Source organism: Mastigoproctus giganteus, chromosome 3 (assembly GCF_048544385.1).
Source record: "Mastigoproctus giganteus isolate SK-2022 chromosome 3, ASM4854438v1, whole genome shotgun sequence".
Taxonomy (NCBI): domain Eukaryota; kingdom Metazoa; phylum Arthropoda; class Arachnida; order Uropygi; family Thelyphonidae; genus Mastigoproctus; species Mastigoproctus giganteus.
Genome location: NC_143577.1, coordinates 246,373,058 through 246,398,116, shown reverse-complemented (window position 1 = coordinate 246,398,116; position 25,059 = coordinate 246,373,058). Strand labels below are relative to the sequence as shown.

At 37.3% G+C, this 25,059-nt stretch overlaps 1 protein-coding gene across 1 annotated transcript in view; it reads left to right on the top strand.

Annotated features, from left to right (window-relative positions):
- The window catches only part of Nf1 (neurofibromin 1), a 1,111,953-nt gene that overhangs the window by 536,951 nt on the left and 549,943 nt on the right, over window positions 1-25,059 (top strand). Inside the window, exons 22-23 of the mRNA XM_090369763.1 lie at window positions 12,113-12,284; window positions 22,450-22,589. Coding sequence (XP_090225889.1) covers window positions 12,113-12,284; window positions 22,450-22,589 — 312 coding nt within the window. The remainder of the gene's footprint in view (window positions 1-12,112; window positions 12,285-22,449; window positions 22,590-25,059) is intronic.

The following is a 25,059-nucleotide window of genomic DNA, read 5'->3' as shown; positions in this document are numbered from 1 at the left end:
TGATCTGTAACCAAGTTACAAATGAGGTTAGGTAGGCGAAGGCAGATTACGAGAAATCTTTGGCAAGGGATGCAAAGAAAAACAGCAAAGAGTTCTTTACTTATGTAAACTCTAGAAGGAAGGGGATGAATCAGATTTGTCCACTTGATATCGATGGGTCAACTGTTGATGATCCTGCTCAGGTAGCTAACAAACTAAATGAATATTTTGCATAGACATTCACACATGAGGAGTTATTCAGCGAGGGGAATGCCAGAGGTATATTCAACTCTGGCAGCCGAGTGGGTAAAGTACCTGCCCGGCAACCCAAAGGTCGCAGGTTCGATTCCCGCCTCGGGCTTGGATCAAAGTACTGCAAAAACCTTGGTAGGTGCAATATGGCCACAGAAGCCGATGCGCCAACAACTACCAAATCAAAAAAAAAAAAAAAAAATCAACTCTGGCAGTAAGCTAGAGAATCTTGTAATAACTGAGAGTAAAATGGAGGAGAAATTGTTGAAGAGAAACACAAGAAAGGCACCTGGGGTGGGTGGGATCTATCCAGTTATATTAAAGGAGGCAGCAAAGGAAGTAAGCAAACCCTTAGCCATAATTATGAGAGCTTCCTTGGACTCAGGGGAGGTACCCATGGACTGGAGATGTGCAAATGTGACCCCAATTCACAAAGGAGGATCAAAAGCTGACACCAGTAATTATAGACCTGTGAGTTTAACTTCTGTTCCCGGAAAATTAATGGAGGCACTAGTTAAAGAAGCACTGCAGGATTATCTAGACAAGACTTCAGTTATAGCTCGGACACAGCATGGTTTTGTTAAGAGGAAGTCTTGCCTGACCAATTTGATTGGATACTATGATTCAGTCACAAAAGAACTGGATGCAGGGAATAACTTTGATATTATATACTTGGATCTTAGAAAGGCTTTTGATACTGTTGCATATGGAAGACTGCAGCACATATTTGAGCAGTGTGTCATTGGAGGCAAATTGCTGCTATGGATAAAGGGGTGGTTGAGGGGGAGAAGACAGAAAGTGGTAATCCATGGGCACTGCTCATCGTGGACTAATGTTATTAGTGGAGTTCCTCAGGGGTTCAGTATTGGGTCCATTATTGTTTTCTGTATTTATAAATGATATTGATGATGGTATATCAAGCTTAATGTCCAAGTTTGCAGATGATACGAAGATTGGCAGGGTTGTCAAGGACACTACTGACACTATGCTGCTGCAACAGGATCTGGAAAGATTGAGCAGATGGGCTGAGAGGTGGCGAAAGAAGTTTAACATTGACAAATGTAAAGTACAGTAAACCCCCGCTATTCGCGGGGGTTACGTTCCTGAGAAATGCCGCGAATACCGAAAACGCGAATACTGAGTTATGGCTCCCATAGTAATAAAGGGTTCCGTTCCAAAGTATGAAATATATAAGAAAAACTAGTCTAAAATTTTGTCTATTTATGTATTATATGTACCTTCATAATATGACTATGTACATAGACAGTACATAGTGAAATGCAAGCATATAGCATCGAAATGAAAATAAGAAACAATTTAATATTAAATGTAATATTTATTAGAAATTTCAAACAAATCTTTCAAACCAGCGTCTTTGCTAGCTAAAAAACCTATCCCGCCAGTGCTATCACCAGTTTCGCTAAAGCGTTGATAAGGAGTTTTGCGTTTTCACGAATGATGAGTGAATTTAACGGAATTTTATTTTGAGTTCGGTCTTCTATCCACAGATTTAAAGCTTTTTCCATTTTTTCTAATTTAACATCACGAGTTACAGAGCAAATTTTTGAAGCAATTAGCACGTTTTCACGGACACTACGGCGGATTTTTTCTTCCGATTTTTTGATTGATCGTACGGTTGACTCATTGATTTTATGTTTTGCCACTGAGGAGACACTTTCACTATTAGAAATTTTATCTAATAACTCAATTTTATTCGCTAATGTCATCACCTTCTTTGATATTTTCACATTTCTCTTATTATTCGTAGTCATATTTTTGTAGGGGTTAGAAATAACTTGTCCACAATAAAGTCACTTTCTTCCGTTAACACACTCGAAAAAGTCTGTTTTACACTGCAAAACGGTAGATTTATCACTTTTTTAAGCATATCAATTTATAAATTGATAAATTTATTCAATTTATAAGCATATAAATTAAAAGCAAACGACGAAACCTTCCATAACAAGCGCATAACACATATTGAACAAGGATTAGCGAGAAACATTCACGCTCGCGATTTTGTCACCCCTCTCCCCCCACCCACTGAGCGCTGTTTTGACCGGGAAAGATAATTTTAGTCACGCCAATGTTTTTTTATGGCGGAAAATATTCACGGTGCTTTAAAATTCCCATTTTTTAGGTTTCATTTTATATTAAATCGGCGATCGCGAATACGCGAAACCGCGAATACAGATACCGCGAATAGCGGGGGTTTACTGTACTATATAAGAGAAACAGCAACCCCAGAGCAACGTATCAACTCTGTTTTACTACACTGACAGTGGTAGAGAATGAAAGGGACCTGGGAGTAATTGTGGAGGCAGATTCCTTGACAGTGCACACAGGCTGCAAGAGTAGCTCATGGTGTATTGTCAATGATATATAGGATTTTTTCTACCAGGGATAAGGAGGTGATTATTCCTTTGTATAAGGCAATGGTCAGGCCACACCTAGAGTACTGTATACAGGCCTGGAGGCCTCATTTCAAGAAGGATGTGGAGCTGCTGGAATGAGTACAGAGAAGGGCAACAAGATTAGTGAATGGAATAAAGAGGTGCTCTTACAAAGAAAGGCTTAAGTTTTGCAAATTACAGTGTCTGGAGACTAGGCACCAGCGAGGTGATCTGATAGAGGTGTATAAAGCCTGAATGGTTTGAGCATACTCAATTCTGATGGGTTTCTTCCTCTCGCTCAGAATAATCACCTGAGAGGGCATAAATTCAAATTGAGGAAAGACAGATGTAGGATAGACGTGCGGAAATTTGCCTTTAGCCAGCGGGTGGTTGGTTGGTTGGTGGAACAGACTTCCATCCATTGTCGTGGAAGTTGATAGCCGAAATAAGTTTAAGACTCAGCTGGACAGGTATTTCGAACGAACAGAGGGGTGAAATGGAAGTGGTTATTTTTTATTTATTTTTTGGCTGATTCTGCATAAGCTTGCTTCCTTGCATCAAATGCCCCTGCTAATCCTAATGCTACAACCCATGTGGTTACTTGTACCACAATGAATCCCACCAGTCTATGAAATATCCTGCATCTTGTTTTCCAGGCTGCTGCTCATTCCAATATAAGCAGTGCAAGAATCACTTTGACCTCTGCCTGTGGCTACTGTTAATCTATTATTCCTTGTATCCTCCCAAGCTAGCAGTTTTCCGACCCACCTAACACTGCCTCAATAGCATCAGCAAATATTCTTGCACCCTTTCTATTTAAGTGTATCCCATCCCTGTAGAAGTAGTCTCTCCTGTTAACAAGTACAGACCACACTGAAAAAAATTCTACCCCTTGAGCCTTGCACAATCTTTCTAGGGCCGAGTTGATCGACAAGGCTCTCATACTCCCTCCTATCGTGTCTGGGCAGAATTGCAGACACTTTCAAATTCAACCCTAATTCACGGCTTTTTTTCAACAGTGATCTGTACTTGTTAAGTAATTCTGCTGGTCTTCTACTCTTAATATCATTAGTGCCAACGTGTACAACTATATCACCTTTTGTGCCCTTAAAAATGATATCCACTCTACAATGTCATCGACCTTTGACGCAGGCAAACACAGTCGGGTCCTGTTCCACCTATCCTTTTTACAAAGCCTGTTTCCCATTTTCCTGACAATAGAGTCACCCACAACTACTAGTTCCTGTGGGACCAGTGCATTCTGCCTTCGGGGTTGCCGCTGTGTTGCGTGATGCCCAAGTGCAAGCTGTGGCATTGATGTCGGCAGCTGAGAGCTTGATGGGCCTCTCAATTTAGATCCTCTGACGGCATCCAAACTGTCCTTCAAGCTCTCATATAGGCCCATATCAATGCTGAGTTGTCGCCTGATTTGCTTACAGCCCTTACATCGTGCACACAGAAAGACATTCCCCATGGCAAACCCCAGGGGCTCACATCTGGTGAGTATGGGCTTGGCACACCCAGGGTCCTGAGCTGGATAATATCATTTTTGTCTTTCTTGGTGATTCCCTTCTACTTCTCTCTCTCTCTCTCTCTCTCTCTCTCTCTCTCACTCTCACTCTCAGGGTAACTCGGGAATTTTTTTTTTTTTTTGGCTGGTGCAGCATAAGCCTCAGGCTTCCTTGCACCATATAGCTAATAATAATAATAATAATAATGTCCCATACCCGATTGCTCCACAAACATCATGCAGGCAGTTCATTTTAAAAGGCTGTGATTCAGAGGGCAATGCCCCCCCCCCTCAGTTCTCCCCTGAGCCACAGCACTCCCATTAGCTTGATCCTTTTGCTTTGCTGCTCTGGTCTGATTCATGATTTGGATTTAATTTCAGTAAAATTCAATTTCAGTACAAAATTATAACCCAATGCAGTTGTAATACTATATATATGTAATTTTTTTTTTTTTTTTCAGTATCGAGTATTATCTTAGCGTTTCTTTATATAAGTTCCGTATCAAGTTTTGTATTAATTAATAATGTTACATTTGTATAATCTAAGTTATTTTGTTAAAAAAAGTACAATTTAATTTATAATAAAGTTTAACAAGATTAATAAATTTTATAGATTAATCGATAAAACTATATACTATACTAAGGTAACACTATCTATACGGGATATAACGTTGTATTGTATATTGCAATATTGTATTGTTGTATTGTATTGTATATTGCAAGTTATGAACGGTAAATCTATGGATATTAAGTATTAATTAACTTCCAAAATCTTGCTAACTAAATTCAGAATAAACCAAGGATCTTGACTAGGTCTTATAAGCTACTTATAAAAAATAATTTAATATAACAATTAAGTCAATCAAGCGGCTAAATATAGCTAAAAACTTTGCGTTCACAGGTGGTGCAAAACTTGTAAATCGTGGATTGGATATCCTTACTGATACATATTTGTATATGTCTGATCGGGGGTTCCTAAAATTGATAAACATTATCCTTGATTACAATAATTTGCATGCACTGTATAATTAATTTCTTTGTTACACATTATAATAATTGTAGCTAAAATAAGCTGAGTTATGTCAAGATATGTTGTTTATTAATAAACTGGCAATAGTGATAATTCAATAATGATAAATAAAAATTAGGAGTTCTAATATGTTGTATGATAGACATACAGGAGAATAATCCTACCAATTGTGAAAATAACACACAGAACTCATGTAAATGTTATGCTTAGTATTGAATTTAATTGAATTGTACAGAATCACCTAAGCCAATTCTTCAAATTAAACAATGCAAGCATTATTTTTCTACATTTCAGAGCTTTTTGGAACTCCTTAAGATAGCTTGTTGAAAGACTAAACAATATTTAGCCCTCCAGCTCAAAATTGCAAAAATAAAATTATGCTTCCATTGTTTAGTTTTAAGAATTTACTTAGGTGATTCTACAGTTTCATTAAACTATATATTAAGGCCTAATATTTATGAGTTTTCTGTGCTATTTTGGAAATCTTTAAAATAAAATAGAATACAGAAATGATCAAAGATCATTGCTATACTCACTGTCATTCTCATTACAAAATAATCCTTCATTGTTTTTTTGAGACACGTTGCATTGTAATGATGGGATAACCAATATAAAAGTATTTACTCTTACTTGTCTATGGTCTTTAATATTTATGTTTGTGAATAATTATTCTTTGCTGATGAACTCCTATATAGAGTTTTCCTTATGGTGAGGTTTGAATTTTATATAGCCATGCTACAAAAATTGATAAAGTGGCCAAAACTTGTTTTTTCCCTTGATTGTCATTTATGGTAGTATTATTAGCTTTGTACTTGTCACCCATTTGGAAAAGATGTGAAGCTTGATTCTTGCTGATTATCAGAAGGATTAAGCCCTTTTTTAATATGATAGTCCCCCTTCTGCAAGATAGGATTTCTCCTCTTATATACATGAAAAATGGTTTGGAATACACACACTATTTACAGGGATATACTAGTTGGTTGCCTCAGAATTAAAAATAACTTGGCCTAGTCTATCCGAGTGGTCAGGAGCGGGAGTGCAATAACACATGCTTTTTGAGTAGACCGAGGTTCAAGCTCCTGACTGCTGAATACGGTCGATCTGCCAACCAGCGTGGCAGATTATGGTCCGTTTCCCTCAGCATGAATTGTTGAGGAGGCGTCCATCCTGCAGTGGGTTGATAATGGCTGCACTTTTGGCCTAGTCTTCCCACCCTTCTTAAAAATATTTGTGGGCCTATATGAGAGCTTGAAGGACAGGGTGGATGCCCTGTCCGTTCTTGTGGGCCTATATGAGAGCTTGAAGGACAGGGTGGATGCCCTCGAAGAAACTAAATTGAGGGGCCCATCAAGCTCTCAGCTGCCCACATCAACGCCAGAGCTTGCACTTGGGCATCGCGTGACACAGAGGCAACCCCTAAGGCAGAATGCGCTGGTCCCGAAGGAACTAGTAGTTGTTGGTGACTCTATTGTCAGGGAAATGGGGAACATGCTTTGTAAAAAAGATAGGTGGAACAGGACCAGGGTATGTCTGCCAGGGGCAAAGGTTGATGACGTTGTACAGCGAATATCATCTTTTAAGGGCACAAAAGGTGATATAGTTGTACACGTTGGCACTAATAATATTAAGAGTAGGAGACCGGCAGAATTACTTAACAAGTACAGGTCACTGTTGAACAAAAGCCGAGAATTAGGGTTGAATTTGAAAGTGTCTGCAATTCTGCCCAGACACGATAGGAGGGAGTATATGATGAGAGCCTTGTCGATCAATTCGGCCCTGGAAAGATTGTGCAAGGCTCAAGGGGTAGAATTTTTTTCAGCCTGGACTTTACTTGTTAACAGGAGAGATTGCTTCTACAGGGATGGGATACACTTAAATAGAAAGGGTGCAAGAATATTTGCTGATGCTATCGAGGCAGTGTTAGGTGGGTCGGAAAACTGCTAGCTTGGGGGGAGACAAAGACCAATAGATTGACAGTAGCCACTGGCAGAGGTGAAAGAGATTCTTGCACTGCTTCTATTAGAATGAGCAGAAGCCTGAAAAACAAGATGCATGGTATTTCAGAGACTGCTGGGAGCCATTGCGGTACAAGTAAACACATGGGTTGTGTTAGGGTAGCCAAGAATAGAAACAGGTGCAGGTATAATTGCGTGTACACCAATGCTAGGAGTTTAGTAAATAAATTTGATGAATTTGAGGTATTGCTCAAAACATCGAAGGCAGATATAGTTGGGATATCAGAGACGTGGTGTCACACAGATATAAGGGATGCAGAACTGCAATTTGGGGAGTACAACGTCTACAGAAAGGATAGACAGGATAGGAAGGGAGGAGGGGTTATGTTATTAGTTAAGAAACACATAAAAACCAAGGAAGTGAAGCCAGTCGACATCGCTGGACAGTGCAGTGTGGAGTCAGTTTGGTGTGACATAAACATTGGGAGATCAAAATTGAGAGTAGGAGTGTGCTATATTCCTAATGACTCTGATGAGTATAATAAGGAACTGTACAGGGAAATAGAGTGGGCCAGTAAATCAGAGTGTCTTATAATGGGAGATTTTAATTTCCCAGATATTGACTGGAATTTGGGGGCTGGTTACTCACACACTAGCAGGACTTTTGTGGATTTATTGGATGATTGTTTTCTACATCAGCATGTTCACAACTAGAGGGAGTAATACTCTTGATTTGATTATCAGCAGTGATTCTTCATGCATTAAGAATCTGCAGATAAATGAACCACTAGGTGGCAGTGATCACAGTGTGCTGAAGTGGGATTTACTCAAAGAGGTAACTACCATTAGGGGTAAAGGGAAGGGTTATTGCTTCCGTAAAGGCGACTACGATGGACTGAGACAGTATTTAAATTCTATACAGTGGGACCAACTGATGATGTTACCAACAGCAAATTCAAAATGGGAAGCATTCAAAGAACTTACCTTGGAAGCTACTAGGCTTTACATACCAACTAAGAAATATTGTTCAAGGTTTAGGCCAAAATGGATGTCAGATGAACTAATGAGGCATATGGCAGAGCAGAAAAATGCATGGGATACATACAAATTAACACATGACACAGAAGCCTATGATAGATACAAGTTGATATGCAACCAAGTTACAAAGGAGGTTAGGCAGGCGAAGGCAGATTACGAGAAATCCTTGGCAAGGGATGCAAAGAAAAACAGCAAAGAGTTCTTTACTTATGTAAACTCTAGAAGGAAGGGGATGAATCAGATTGGTCCACTTGATATTGATGGGTCAAGTGTTGATGATCCTGCTCAGGTAGCTAACAAACTAAATGAATATTTTGCATCGACATTCACACATGAGGAGTTATTCAGCGAGGGGAATGCAGAGGTGTATTCAACTCTAGCAGTAAGCTACAGAATCTTGAAATAACTGGGAGTAAAGTGGAGGAGTTACTGTTGAAGATAAACACAAGAAAGGCACCCGGGGTGGATGGGATCTATCCAGTTATATTAAAGGAGGCAGCAAAGGAAGTAAGCAAACCCTTAGCCATAATTATGAGAGCTTCCTTGGACTCAGGGGAGGTACCCATAGACTGGAAATGTGCAAATGTGACCCCAATTCACAAAGGAGGATCAAAGGCTGACACAAGTAATTATAGACCTGTGAGCTTAACTTCTGTTCCAGGAAAATTAATGGAGGCACTGGTTAAAGAAGCACTGCAGGATCATTTAGACAAGACTTCAGTTATAGCTCAGACACAGCATGGTTTTGTTAAGGGGAAGTCTTGCCTGACCAACTTGATTGGATACTATGATGCAGTCACAAAAGAACTGGATGCAGGGAATAACTTTGATATTATATACTTGGATCTTAGAAAGGCTTTTGATACTGTTGCACATGGAAGACTGCTACACAAATTGGAGCAGTGTGACATTGGAGGCAAATTGCTGCTATGGATAAAGGGGTGGTTGAGGGGGAGAAGACAGAGAGTGGTAATCAATGGACACTGCTCATCATGGACTGATGTTATTAGTGGAGTCCCTCAGGGCTCAGTGTTGGGTCCATTATTGTTTTCTGTATTTATAAATGATATTGATGATGGTATATCGGGCTTAATGTCCAAGTTTGCAGACGATACAAAGGTTGGCAGGGTTGTCAAGGACACTACTGACACTATGCTGCTGCAACAGGATCTGGAAAGGTTGAGCAGATGGGCTGAGAGGTGGCAAATGAAGTTTAACATTGATAAATGTAAAGTACTACACATGGGAAACAGCAACCCCAGAGCAACGTATCAACTCTGTGGTACTACACTGACAGTGGTAGAGAATGAAAGGGACTTGGGGGTGGTTGTGCAGGCAGATATGAAGTTCTCTGACAGTGCAGACGGGCTGCAAGAGTAGCTCATGGAGTATTGTCAATGATATATAGGAATTTTTCTAGCAGGGATAAGGAGGTGATTATTCCATTGTATAAGGCGATGGTCAGGCCACACCTAGAGTACTGTATACAGGTCTGGAGGCCTCATTTCAAGAAGGATGTAGAGCTGCTGGAACGAGTACAGAGAAGGGCAACAAGATTAGTGAATGGAACAAAGGGGTGCTCTTACGAAGAAAGGCTTAAGTTTTGCAAATTACAGTGTCTGGAGACTAGGCACCAGCGAGGTGATCTGATAGAGGTGTATAAAGCCTTGAATGGTTTAAGCATGCTCAATGCTGATGGGATTCTTCCTCTAGCTCAGAAAAATCACCTGAGAGGGCATAAATTCAGATTGAGGAAAGACAGATGTAGGATAGACGTGCGGAAATTTGCCTTTAGCCAGCGGGTGGTTGGTTGGTGGAACAGACTTCCATCCCTTGTGGTGGAGGTTGATAGCGTAAATAAGTTTAAGGCTCAGCTGGACAGGTATTTTGAACGAACAGAGGGGTGAAGTGGAAGTGGGGTTTTTTTTTTTTTTTTTTTTTAGGCTGATGCTGCATAAGCTTGCTTTCTTGCATCAAATGCCTCTACTAATGCTAATGCTAATATTCTTGTCTGACAGAAATTAACCAGTTTAGAAACAAATTAATGCTACTACCTATCGTTTTAAGTAAGTTGATTTAGTATGCCTTTAAACAAATATGATCCAGCTATGGGTGTGGTATGTAATAACACCGAAATAAGTAGGTACTGATTCTCAGACTGGGAAGTATTTTTTTTTTTTTTATAGTCCGAAATGTTTGGATCTGCTTCAGTTTTCATTTTAAAACTGAATTAAAAATCAAACAGTTTGACATTCCTACTTGGGGGGGGGGGGGGTGGAAACAGTGAAAATAATACCCGTTTCTCTTAAGGAAAATGTAAAAGAAGAAATTTCTAAATGTTTTTTTCTTGTGTGTACCATATCCATAGTAATGTTCAGTATTTCATTTTAATTGACTAGTTGGTGAGTTTTAAATTATTTCTCTGAATTATGAAAGCTTACTTTGATTGATGCACTGTTTTCAAATTATTTTGAAATCTTTGACTAATATCTTTTAAGTATTTTATAGAACATTTTTGCAAATATAGTTTATGTATTTCTCACGAAAATAACTGTTTATATATATCTGTCTTTGCCACAACTAAAACTACACACACAAAGTCTAGAAAAATATATTAGGGTTTATATGCATGTGTAACCCATTATAAACTGAAAGGACAATTCATGGAGTTCCTGGGCAATGCAATGCTTTCACCTCTCTCGCTTGTGAGTTAACTAACTTTTAAAGAGGGATGATAGTGGGTGCCCAATGCATGTGTCATTCTATTGTGGAGATGGTACAGAAATTGTACTATTGCAGAAATTGCCCTATTTGACAGTATCAAGAGTGTATTGGGAATGTGGCATTTCCAGAATAGCATCTCATTGTGGACAGCGCTGTGGGCGGAGAAAGGTAGTGGATGAACGTGGCCTTTGATGTCTGTCTCACATTGTTTTAGCCAACCAGAGAGCAACGGTGGCACAAATCACTGCCGACTTCAATGAGGGAGATGCTAGAAACGTCTCCACTAAGACCATCAGGTGATCATTAGCCGCAGTAGGTTATGGGAGCCGCTCACCCACCATAGTCCCATGACACAGGATTCTATGCCTCAACTGGACAAAAGAACATTGGCACTGGACCTTGGATGATCGAAGACGGGTCTCCTGGTCCAGTGAGTCCCGTTTCCAGTTATCTCAAGCAGATGGAAGGGTGCATATCTGGAAACCGCGTGAAGCTATGCACTTGTCATGGCAAGAAGGAACTGTTCAGGCAAGTGGACGGTCGGTAATGGTCTTGGGACGTGTTCAACTGGCACACTTTGGGACCTCTCTTACGTCTAGATGCATCTCTGAATGGTCCAGGTTACGCGTCCATCTTTGCCGACCATTTGCATACCTTCATGGTCATCGTGCACCCACAGGGCAATGTACTCTTCCAGCAGGACAGTGTGCCTCCACACAGAGCCGTGGTGACTAGAATATAGTTCAAAGAGCATTCTGCAGATTTTACCACCATGGAATAGCCTACCCGTTCACCAGACATGAACCCTGTGGAGCATCTTTGGGATCCATGGCTCAAATGGAAGGGTCCATTTGAGCTTTTGGATACCAAAAATGCTCCACAGGGTTGGACCCTTCCATTTGAGCTTTGGATCTTCCACCCAGGAATGAGACAGAATTATGGACAGCGGTGCAGACGGATGGAAATACCTGTAGAATGCTTTCATGAACTAGTGGACTCAATACTTTACCATGTGACTGCTTTTATCCGGGTGAAAGGTGGGCCTACCTGTTACTAGGTAGGTATGATTTCTGTCCACTCAGTGTTTATCCTACAAAGTATTCATCTTTGTTCCTTTAAGATTACTAATTTTTACAGATATTAACATAGTTTTCTTATTACTTTTTTTTTTCCCCTCCCATTAATTCATTTCACTATCCGAAATCTAATTCTTAGATATCTCTGTCTTTAGATTTGTTAGCCAGCTATTGCGACTTTTGGTCTGCCATAATGAAAAATTTGGAACGCATATTCAGAAACATGTAAAGGAACTTGTAGCCCATGAGATGAGTCCAACTTTATATCCAATCCTATTTGATACAATTAAAGCAATTGTTGAAAAATTCTTTGATCCTCAAGGACAGGTATAAAGAAAAATGCATTTTTTTATTGATATTGTTTGTCATATTTATTTGTTTTGATAATTTATGAGAATTCATTTTTATCATGTAGTGAAATAATACTAAATAATATGCATGGTTATGTATAGATTTTAAAGTAGATGAAGCTTATTTCGGCGCTTTATCTACTTTACACAATGAGACTGCCTTTAAAAATATTAAGTATTTATTAATTCCTGTTTATTAACATTTTTATTTTCATTCCTCTATTTACTAATTTCCACGTAAAGCTGGTAGATAATATTTGAAATTTAATTTGTTATGCCAGTAATAGCCATGCTATACTTAACTTCAATGCTATCAATTATAATGTATGAGTATTCCTATCTACAGTAAAAGCTTGAGGATAGAGCATGAAGAGAACATTGTAATATAGAAATATTTCAGGTTAGTCATTTTTTGTAATCTGACTTCTTAAGGAATGTGAGATCTATGCACCTGTGATTGTGAATATACGTAATTCAATAATTTTTAGCATTTGTAATAAAGTTAACATTCATCACTACATTGTGATGAATTAATTGTGATTGATTAAAATAATTAAGTTGGGATAAAGTTTGCTGTGATGGGGAACTAGCAGTGCAATATTTGAAATATTAATTATGAATCAACTGGGATTACCTTTATTTTAGATATAGGAAGCTTCTTTTCCAACCAACTCTCTAAGAGAAGAAGCTTCCTATATCTAAAATAATGTTAATCCCTGTTGATTCATAATATAATAGAATATAGGAATTATCGAGCACTTAATGGCTCTCTATTATCAAATCTACGAAATATTAATATAATAAATGTTTTTATCAGCTCATTTCCAACTTGAAGAATGCCGATTTTTTTAAACCAGACTTATTTGTACTTGTGAAATTCAGAATTATTTTATAATATCAAAATAATTCTTAAATAGCATTATAAACATTAGTTAATAGCTAAATAAAACAATAGTACTTAATTATCATAATTATGTAATAGGCTATAAAATGGTTTAATATTCATGATATTCATCCACAATATTCATTATTTATGAAGAAATCTGTAATATATTTTCACTAATTTCTGGTCTCAAAATAAAGCATAGTATATATTATGAATATATATTATATATAATGAAGTGGAAAGATGTGCAATGGTAACAGATATTTCCGCTTTATTACACAGTTCAGTAATTAATCTACAAAACGTTATTTATTCTACAAGTAGGCATAGCCATGTTCTGTAAGGGAGTATAACAATAAGAAAATAGGTTTGCTACTTAGTGCATTGATCAGTTGTGGAGGAGATGCATTCCTATGAGTTGCCTTTGTAATGAATTACTCTAAAAAGAAGTATTGCTTTGATGAGGAAGTATATTTTTATTTATTTTTAAAGTGTATGTCACAGTTTTAATTTTGGGATAATAAAAAGAACTCTATCTCAAAGAGGCTTCTGATAGACAGTAGAAGAAAGCAAACAATCTTAAGACAGGAAAGAGATGTGAAAATGTGGCCTGAAATAGAAGGGCCAAAGTCAGAAATCTCACAGTCCTAGTTTGTCACATGACTGATCCCTTACCATAGTGTGTTGACCCTTTTTTGGGCTGGGTCAAAACCGAAATTTTGACTCAGCCATTAGTAAGTAGATACTGTGAAGACCCAAACAGCATAGTGATGAGATATATCCATAGTATGTGAGATAGTGCATACATATTGAGAAGACATACAAAAATGCTCTCTAGGTTGTGGGCCAAACTAGTATTGTACATAACATTTGATTGTAATACTCCATAAGTAAAATACGAGTGCTAACACTTCAACTTAAATAATAAACATAAAAAAAATAAACATCAGGCCACACCTTGAGTACTGTATTCAGGTCTGGAGGCCTCATTTCAAGAAAGATGTAGAGCTGCTGGAACGAGTACAGAGAAGGGCAGCAAGGTTAGTGAATGGAACAAAGGATTTCTCATACGAAGAAAGGCTTAATTTTTGCAAATTACAGTGTCTGGAGACTAGGCACCGACGAGGTGATCTGATAGAGGTGTATAAAGCCTTGAATGGTTTGAATCTCCGTAGCCGAGTGGTCAGGAGTGGGAGTGCAGTAGCACACGCTCTTTGAGTAGACCAGGGTTATAGCCCCTGACTGCTGAATATGGTCAATCTGCCAACCCGCACTGGACCAGCGTGGCAGATTATGGTCCATTTCCCTCAGCATGAATTGTTGAGGAGGCTTCCATCCTGCAGTGGGTTGATAATGGCTGCAGTTTACTTTTTTTTTTTTATAATGCTGATGGAATTCTGCCTCCTGCTCAGAATAATCACCTGAGAGGGCATAAATTCAGATTGAGGAAAGACAGATGTAGGATAGATGTCCGGAAATTTGCCTTTAGCTAGCAGGTGGTTGGTGGAACAGACTTCCATCCCTTGTTGTGGAAGTTGATAGCCTAAATAAATTTAAGGCTCAGCTGGACAGGTATTTCGAACGAATGGAGGGGTGAATTGGAAGTGTTTTTTTTTTTCTTTTCTTTTCTGGGCTGATGCTGTATTATAAGCTTGCATCATATACCTTTACTAATGCTAATATTACATGCCATATTTCAGAACTTGTAGTGGTATATGCATAATGACTGGGTAAGTGAGTCTGATTGCCTTTTAATGCTATTTCACCACTTTAATAATAAGAGATTATGAATTGACCTATAGGATAAATTCTTGGAATTAACTTGATGATTATTTTCTGTAACAACATGCCACAGAGAGTTCAAGGAGCAGGAGTGTTCTTGATCTAATCATCACCAGTGACCCAAATTATATCAGAAATATTATGATAAAGGTACCATCAACATTGAATGACTGTAATGTCTTAAAGTTGATGACAAATGAGATTTTGATAGTTGAGGATAAGAGTCAGGGTTTTAATTTCAAGAATGGGAATGGCTGCATAACTAGGACGTTAAACTCAATGAATCAGGATGAAATATGTGTGAGGGAAAGTCCAGTTGAATTATAGGTTACTTTCAAGACATTCATAAACAAATCCACCGGTGCATTTTATTTTAAGGAGGCATCACACAAGGTGAGTGCTAAGATAGATTTAAAAGGATTTAGGGAGCTTGATAGAAGAGAAAAATCAGTGTGGGACAATTACAGTATAATAATTCTAGTAAGTTTATATAATAATTATAAGTTGATTTTTTAACAAGACTGGGTCAGGTGGGGGCCATCTCTGGTATTGTTAAAAATCCTGAGGAGGGCAGATTTTGAACATGGGAAATTATTAGCCATGACAGCCAAAAAATGAGGACAAGGAATTTAATTTATGTGTAAATATAAAGAGGAAAAAAGGTGAACCAGGTTGGACCTCTCCGGAATGGAAATGGCACAGTGATGGCTCAGCCTCACTTGCCTTAATGCATATGCCGTAATGAGACTTGCCATAATTGCACATGCCCTAATGAAAGCTTGCCATAATGGTGACCTGCCTTAATCATGTCCCAATAGTATTCTTGGTTTCAGAATTGTGCAGTCCTTCAGATTCTCTGCAGAAATCCAGGAAATGCTATTTACATGAATGAAACATTTAAAGTTATTCCTGTATTATTTTGCCAACTATATATTCTTCATTCTAGAGGCCAAATGTTTCCATTTCTTTATATTCTTCTTCTTATTCTCTTTATAAGTCAAAATCAACTTACAATCTCATGTTCTGATTAATTCAACAGAACACATTGCAAATTGGGACAGTGTTTCTACCTAGAAAATTCCAAGTTGAATACAAAAGTACTGTCATCAGATCCGTAGAAGAAACATTTTTGGATTGGATAGGGCCCACTGCTCACTTTCTACCATCGTTGTGGAATCATCATGCTAATTTTGGTCCTCAGACAATAAATCATGTTGAAGGATGGCATTATGCCTTAAAGAAGTCTGTGCACCACCACCATGTTAATGTATGGAAGATTTAAAATTTAAAACCCATTCAAAAAAACTAACAAACTTACTTTAAAAGTATACTAGGATTAGTAAATGTTGGAAATCTTCCACTTCTTAAAAACCATAAATAGAATGGCATTAATAAGAAATTAACAACAGATAGACAAAATGGAAAGTCGATTTACCACTTCTGTGCAATCAGTTGGTTACTTTGTTCCACTAAATGATTAGTATAATTTAAACTTTAATAATTTGTATTTGTATTTTAAACTTGTGTTTATTTCTTTATTTGATATCAAAACATACATAAAGAAAAATAAATTGTTTATTAACAAAATAATTTTTTATTACTGTATTTTTTTGTTATTTTTGTTTTTCTTTCATTATGTTTTTGAAGTCCATTTTTATCGCTCCAAAAAAAATAAATATGGTTACATACACATGATGGAAATGTGGGAATAGGGAAAATGGGACATAGAGCATATCCTTTTAGGGCAAGTGGGAAAGTGGAATATATGGCTTAAGCTATTAGGGCATTTGGGTTAGGGAAAGTGAGGTAACACCCAAAGTGATAGATAATTTAAAGTCTATTTAGAGGTGGGGATATTTTGCTAAACTGTATATCTAAACACTGTAGAATGTTCGATATTTATAAAACATCCTACAGTGAAACGAGAGAGAGAGAGACTAACAGATAAAATACTACTGTCTTGAAAGTGGATAAGGGTCTAATTATCACTGATGTTTATTGGATCATATATAAAAAGACTACAGAGGAATTCAACCAACCTATAGGGCTAATTATGATGTCATCATTACTTTTAGGGGTAATTCCATTAGATTGGAGAAATTCTAGCCTTGCCAGTACCCAAGGCAAAATTTGTATAAAAGGTGAGGGCTAATGATCAGATGAATAAATGTGGTATACACTGTCCAGTTTAACTTAGCAGCAAGGAAGATCATGAGAACTATAATATCCTAAATGGATCTCTCATCATGATTCTGCAAAGGAAACATCTGTTTGACCAACCTGATAAACTACTGCGATGTGGTTACACAGGAGTTTAAACAATTTTGACAGTATATACTTAGGTTTTAGTAAAGCATTTGACTTGGTTCCACATAGGAGGTTGCTGTACGAGTTGTATCAGGATAATGGGCAAGATCCTGAGGTGGATTGAGGGACTGCTGAAGGACAAGATGCAGAGAGTTATTATAAATGATTTATCTTCAAAATAAATAAGGTTTACTAGTAGATAAAGAGAAGATAGAAATTACAAATACTAGACTGCACAAAGTTAATGAAGAACAAAATCTCCAGGCCCTGGGAGCATAGCAATTGAATTTTTTTTTCTTTCTTTTTTTTTAATGGGGGGGGGTGGGGAGATGAACTTATGAAAAATTTTATGAACTTAATTAAATATGGATCACCAAGTTTAATCGATCTGATTGCACAGTTGTTCAGTGGATGTGTACAGCTAAGAAAAACACTGAGGGAATGGAAAATTAGCTATATATCATCCATTTATAAAAATGGAAATAGACAGGATCCTGGGAACTATAGAAGCCTAAGTGTGAATTGCCCTGTGTCCAGATTGTACTCTAAGGTGCTTCAGTAAAAATTACGATAGGTGGTAAAATATAAGATTAGCGAAGAACAAAGTGCATTTATGTCTGGTCACTCATGTGTGGACAATTTGTTTATTCTGCAACAACTAGTGGAGAAAAGAAGAGCAAGGAATAAAGATACCTAATTTGCATTCATCAATCTAGAAAAGGCTTACCACTCTGTTCCAAGAAAATAATTATGGAAAGCCCTACAACAGATGTCAATTGATCCAGAACTTGTTGAACTGATTAGGGAATTATATGATAACAATGTGGTATTTATTAAAGTTGGAAAGTCTCTGTCTAACCATTCTATCCAAAAAAAAGTCTGATGCAAGGATGTAGCTTATCACATTTATTCTTTAATGTTTTCTTGGAATGCACCTTGGAAGAATGGAAAAAAAGCTGTTGTAGAATGGGAGTACCAATTAATGACAGATATTTACGGAATCTCAATTTTGCCGATGATCAGGTCATCATAGCACAAGAAGCTTATGATTTGAAATACATGTTAAGAAAACTGTGTCTTACCTATACTCAATGGAGCCTCAATACCAATTTCACAAAAACAGAATTCCTAAGCACAGCAGAGCATCTAGACAAATTGAAAGTTACACAATCTATATATCTAAAACATGTTGACTTCATGTATCTTGGCTGTATTATAATTAAGGAAGGACTGGGGAAAGAGGAAGTTAGCACATGGATTCATCAAAGTAGGAAGATTCTTTGTGCCCTCAATACTATCTGGTAGAACAAAAAAAAAAAAAAAAACATATCGGACAGTTGTTAGTGGAATCGGTACTTTGCTATGGATGTGAGGTGGACACTGAAAGAAGGTGACAAAAAGAAGCTTAGGGCCGTAGAGATGGGACTACCTTGTCGAAGTGCTAGAATCTTCAACTTGAGAGGGTTATGAATGAGGTAATTAGAAGGTGCTCGCACACATGAAGATATTATAGAGTGAATTGAAAATAGGAGGCTGAGATGGTTTGAACATCTGCTATGCATGAATGAAGAGAGAGAGAGAGAGAGAGAGAGAGAGAGAGACTAAAATTTTATATTAGTGGATACCACAAGGGAAGAGAAGACAAGGACACTATAGAAAATCATGGATGGAGGGTGGAATATCAGCTATGAGAGAGAGAGAGAGAGAGAGAGAGACTAAAATTTTATATTAGTGGATACCACAAGGGAAGAGAAGATGAGGACACTATAGAAAATCATGGATGGAGGGTGGAATATCAGCTATGAGAGAGAGAGAGAGAGAGAGAGAGAGAGAGAGAGAGAGAGAGAGAAATTTGAAAGTTAAAGGTGCCCAAGTGCAGCGATATTGGAAAATAGGAATGACAAGGAAATGATCTGTCGTGTAAAGTCGAACATATATAGATAGATAAGTCAGGTTTATAAGTGACAACCCTTGAGATTTGGTGCTAGGACCACTCTTGTTTCTCGTCTTGAATGATATTGAGGAAATAACAGGTACTATGCTGAAATTTGCAGAAGATTTAAAAGTCAGGTGGGTGACTTGGATTTTTGATACAGTCAGATACAAAAGTTTATATGCAGTGTATGCAGGCAGCAAGGAAGATACACGTGTGATTTTTTCAATGCTATACTATGATATATCTAGAGAGGAGGAGGTTATATTCCTGTTTTTCAAGTTTGTGGTGAGACTGTATTTGGAATATTGTTTTCAGTTTTTGAGACTGCGTTTAAAGAAAGGCATTGAACTTTATGAAAAGGTCCAAAGACTTGTCTGGCGAGAATAGCAAAAATAGACAAGACTTCCTGAAGTTTTCATTTGGCCAGTGCATTATTCACCACTAGAATAAACTGTGGTTGCAGTTGATACCAGTGAAATTTAAGGGTCAACTGGACTTGTATCGTCTGGAGTCAGGAAGAGTATGATAAGAGAGATAGGTTATAGGTGAAACTCGACCCCCCCCACCACTCCTTTGGCTGGTTCAGTGGAAGCCCACCTTCCTTGCACCTGTTGAATTTTACTAATACTAATTAGAGAGAGAGAGAGAGAGAGAGAGAGAGAGAGAGAGAGAGAGTGTTAGCCACTAATCTTGCATTGGTGATTAACTCTCAATAGATATTTCACTAATGAAGATGTTATACAAAGGGCAATCACTACCATGGTAAATAATTTTTCATATTTACTGCAGCAAATGAAACTTGTTCACAAAACTGTACTTAAAGGTACAGTTTTTTTAACAAGTTTCATTTGCTTTCCTATTTTAACATTTGACATTTCATTCTGATTAAATTTTATTACTTTCAGACTTTAAATTTTTATTTTTGATCTGATTAATTTTATTTATAATGTGCATCGCATGGGAACTGAATGGTAGTCAGATTCCAGTTGCTTCCCATCACCAAGATTTCAGTATCATCCTTGATGAAAAGTCAAGTTTTAAGCAGTACATTCAATTCATCCACATTAAGGTGCCTAAAATGAAATGAAATGAATTACAAAGTAACATCCACCTATAATAGGAATATAAACACACACACACACACACACACACACACACACACACACACACACACACACACACACACACACACACACACACACACACACACACACGAATATGTGTATTATGTTATTCTTCCAATGGAACTTTATATGGGCTTCTTCGGCAACAATTAATATCAAAAGGATTTACTCCCTTACTGTAATAGATATTATACAACCACAGATATTTCAGAGTAACACACACTTCACAGCTTATAGAAAAACCCTCAACTTTTATTCAACTCCTAAAAAAAAATTAACAAGCCAGACTAAACATCATAATCAAGATTGCTGCAGGCATAATAAACACCCCATCTTTCTAGGAAACATCATTGGTGTTCTCATTCTAACACTGAGGGTAACATACATTTCGTCATTGCAAGATATGACTAGAAAAAACTCAGATTTCTCTAATACCAGTTGTTGACACAAGCTTACGATTTTGATATTGATCATCTTAGATATCTGAAGGTCCAGAAATATACAGGTAAAGCGTAGAAATTAAGCTAATTTAATAGCAATGCACTATCTGCGACTGATAGTAATCAAATATGTAAAATCATAATTTTTAGCGACATTATATTCAAATAAGATGTTGTTGTTTGTTTGTTATTTAGTTTTTAGGAGCATTAGCAACTAAGGCCATATTGCTCCAGAGATATGCGGTGGTCATTCCCTGACCTTTCCGCATCCTACGTATTTGGTGGTCACGGGCTCGAACCCCGGTCTAATCAAGAAGCTTGTGCTACGCACTGCTGCTCCTGCCCACCTGGCTACGGAGCCGCCCAAATAAGATGTGAATTATGTTCAATATCAATTGTATATGCATATATCTACATATCTTGGAGGATATAAAGAGGGATATTGTTTTTCACTGAAGGCTCTTGGTCAGTTGTCTGTGAAACAAACCACTGTACAATAAAGATTATTTATATATATATTTTTACACACACACACACACACACACACACACACACACACACACACACACACACACACACACACACACACACACACACACACACACACACACACACACACACACACACTCTTCCAATTCTAACCTAATGGCCTTTTTTCTTTCCTTCTCTATAATACTGGCACAGCTTAGGCATGTTATTGGGACAGGTAGTAAGTTTCTCCAGTTCCAAATCAGCCAAGAACTTAACAAGAAAGAGGAACATTGGGCCTCAATTCTTGTATCCTTCAGTAAGCTGAATTAGTGAGCAACTGCTATAATGCACCATCTTACAATGTACATTCCAAGTTAAATGCATATTTATTTTGACACCTTGCCTGCTCTTATGTACCTAAAACTTGTGCTGGCATGTTTGCTTTCTCATTAGTGCCATTTCAGTTTATGGTTGACCATGAGTGCTTGTTGAATATTTTGATCTGTTATATATTTTTAGTGTAAAACGTTTTATACAGTGAAATAAATATTGAAATTAAAATGGAAGTTTTAAAGTTTTGCTAAAAATGGTTTGGAATCCAGCTGCATATTCAAAAAAAATTGGAGAATCTGATGAGTGATTATAGATTTATTTTTGGTGTGGGGGGAAGCAAGCAAGCAAGCAAGCAAGCTAGTCAACTGACCTTATATTCATTCTTTAAAAAATATGAGAACTTCTTATATTCTCCCCTCCACTTTTTTTTTATCTTCCACACCTTCCTTTCATTGAAAAGTTAATCATCAAAAATGAAACAATATTGTTCATGTTTGTTTTCTTTCAATAAATTCCTCTTTAATAACCTTTGTGTTATAATATGCTATTTGCAAATCATAGCATAATGTACTTGTATATGCAGTATACGAGTACTTGTATATGCAGTGTGCATAATTGTATATGCTATATATAAGTATTGTATTGATAAAAGTAAGTTTGGTACCCATTCCTATTACATGCAGTTCTACTACACATTTTTTAGAAACATATGACATGTTCTAGTTAAATAGCCATAATTTTATGTGTTGATTTTGATGCAATGACATCCCACTGACAGATTAATACATTCCCATAGATTATACAAAGTGACTATATTATCTTGTTCATTTAATAACTATAAATTTTTTTTTCCAAATTTGCAGGTAGTAGTTATGGATCAGAATACACAATTTATAGAACACATTATTTTCATCTTGAAGAGTGTATTGGAAAATAAAGTTGATCACACAGCAGAACACCTAAGTGTTACCACCATCGAAGGAATGATGCTTGCTATTGTCAGGTGAACAAAAAAATTATTTCTCTAATTATTAATAGATTTTTCTATAGAAATCCTGAGACTTGTAGAGTATAATTTGTAGAATTACAGTACTAACTTAATGGAATAATGATAATGTAATTAAATACAGTACTAATGTAATAAAAGGAGGTCAGAACAAAAAAAAAATTAAAAAAGCATTTTCTCACATATACAGATGTTAATAACAAAATCAGTTAGCTGCCAATCACTTTACAATGGACTAGTAATAACTAATATTAGTGACTCCTAACATTAGTACTGGGTACTGAGAAAGGAATTTGAGAAAAAAGTGGAAACTCTGCATTGGCATTTATGAGATTATAAACAAAAGGCTGTTCTCAGATATATATTCTGAGAACAAAAAAAAGTCTTAAATGAGAACAAAAACCATAAGTTTTTCTTTTATTCTCCTTTCTTTTGGCCATAGAAATTTACAGCATCACTGTAATGGTATCTGAGGGTCACTCAGAAGTATGTGCTTTAGTAGAAAAGAATCAACATGGCCTAATTTTTTCTCCCCTCATTATATATTTACTTGAGTTCAATACATGTTCTCCATTTTGAATGAAAAGAAGAAATACCTGAAAAAAAAAGAAATCTTTGTTCTGGTCTCCATTAAAGCTATTTACACCATCCTTGAAATCATCATCACTTGAAAATTGATACCACACACAGGTGTTTCTTTGAATTTCTTAAGGGAAAATAATTACTAGGGGGGGGGGGGTGGACTGCAGATTCCAGGGGTTAAATTGCCTGCCCTACAGTCCAGACTGTAGGGCAGGCAATTTAACCCCTCAAATCTACAGTGTCCCAGAGCTGCAATTGGTTTATGGGACTTGAGTACAGGAGCATTTTCATAAAAAAGCAAGGCACCTTGAAAGAACATTGTGGCCTTACTGTCCTTGAGTCATAAAGTACAACAACAACAATAGACCTCATGTCATTTTTCCACTTTTCTGTTCCTTTATTTCCCATCTTAAATTTTTGAGAAGAGATGCATAGGCATATCCAGTGATTATTTTCTTATGTGACTTGATCAAAAGTCTATCAAAGGAATTCCTTCCGTATCACAAAAAAAGAAAATGGTGGCTATGATCACTTTAGCATAGGGTTGGATCCTGAATTTTTGGCTGGTTGTGACTCATTGTTTCCATTGTAATTGACTCCTGTTTTCTGTTTGGGTTCCAGTGATGATTCCACTCATCATCATTAGTTACAGTTCTTGAAAGAAACCCTAGTGGATGTACATCATCCAGTGGATATGACCTTGGATAATATAATGGTAGATCAGTTTTGCTAAGAACATTGGTTTATGTTCTAATGGGAAAGCATTAGCATTAGTAGAGGCATAGGATGCTATGGGCGCCTCCGTAGCCAGGTGGGCAGGAGCAGCAGTGCGTAGCACACGTTTCTTGATTAGACCGGGGTTCGAGCCCGTGATCACCAAATACGGAGGATGTGGAAAGGTCAGAGAATGACCACCGCATATCCCTGGAGCAATATGGCCTTAGTTGCTAATGCTCCCAAATAAACAAACAAACAAACAAACAAATAGGATGCTATAAAGCAAGCTTATACAGAATCAGTCAAAAAAAAAAAAAAAACTTCCCATTTCACTCATCCATTCTCTCCAAATGTTTAACCAGTTCTTCCTTGAATTTTTTTCAGCTATCAACTTCCACAACGACTGATGGAAGTTTTTTCCAGCAATCAATCACGCAGGCTGGCTAAAGATAAATTTCCACACATCTATTCAACAACTATCTTTCCTCGGTTTAAGTTTATGCCCCATCAGGTTTGTAATCTGAACAAGAGGAAGAATCCTATCAGCATTGAGCCTGCTCAATATATTCAAAGCCTTATACACCTGAATCAGATCACCTCTCAAGAGCCTAGTCTCCAGATGCTGCAATTTTCAGAACTTAAGCCTTTCTTCCTAAGAACACCCATTTGTTCCCCTCCAAGCCTTATTGCCCTTCTCTGTATTCGTTTTAGCAAATCTACAGCCTTCCTAAAATGAGGCTTCCAGAGCTGTACTCAGGGTTGTGGCCTGACCATTGCCTTATACAAGGGGATAATCACCTTCTTATCCCTGCGAGCAAAATTCCTGTATATCATCGACAAGACCCCATGATCTACTCTGGCTGCCTGCCTACACTGCTCAACAGACTTTGTATCTGACTGCACAATTATCTCCAGGTCTCTTTCATTCTCCACTATCCTGAGTGGAACACCACACAGTTGTTACATTTTCCCTTCATTTGTCAATGTTAAACTTCAGTTGCCACTTCTCAGCCCATCTGCCCAATTTTCTGGATCCTGTTGCAGCAGCATACTGTCATTACTGTTATTAACAACCCTGCCTACTTTTGTATCCTCTGCAAACTTTGACATTAAGCTTGATATACCTTCATCAATATCATTGATAAATGCTATTGTCGAGGCAACTTGC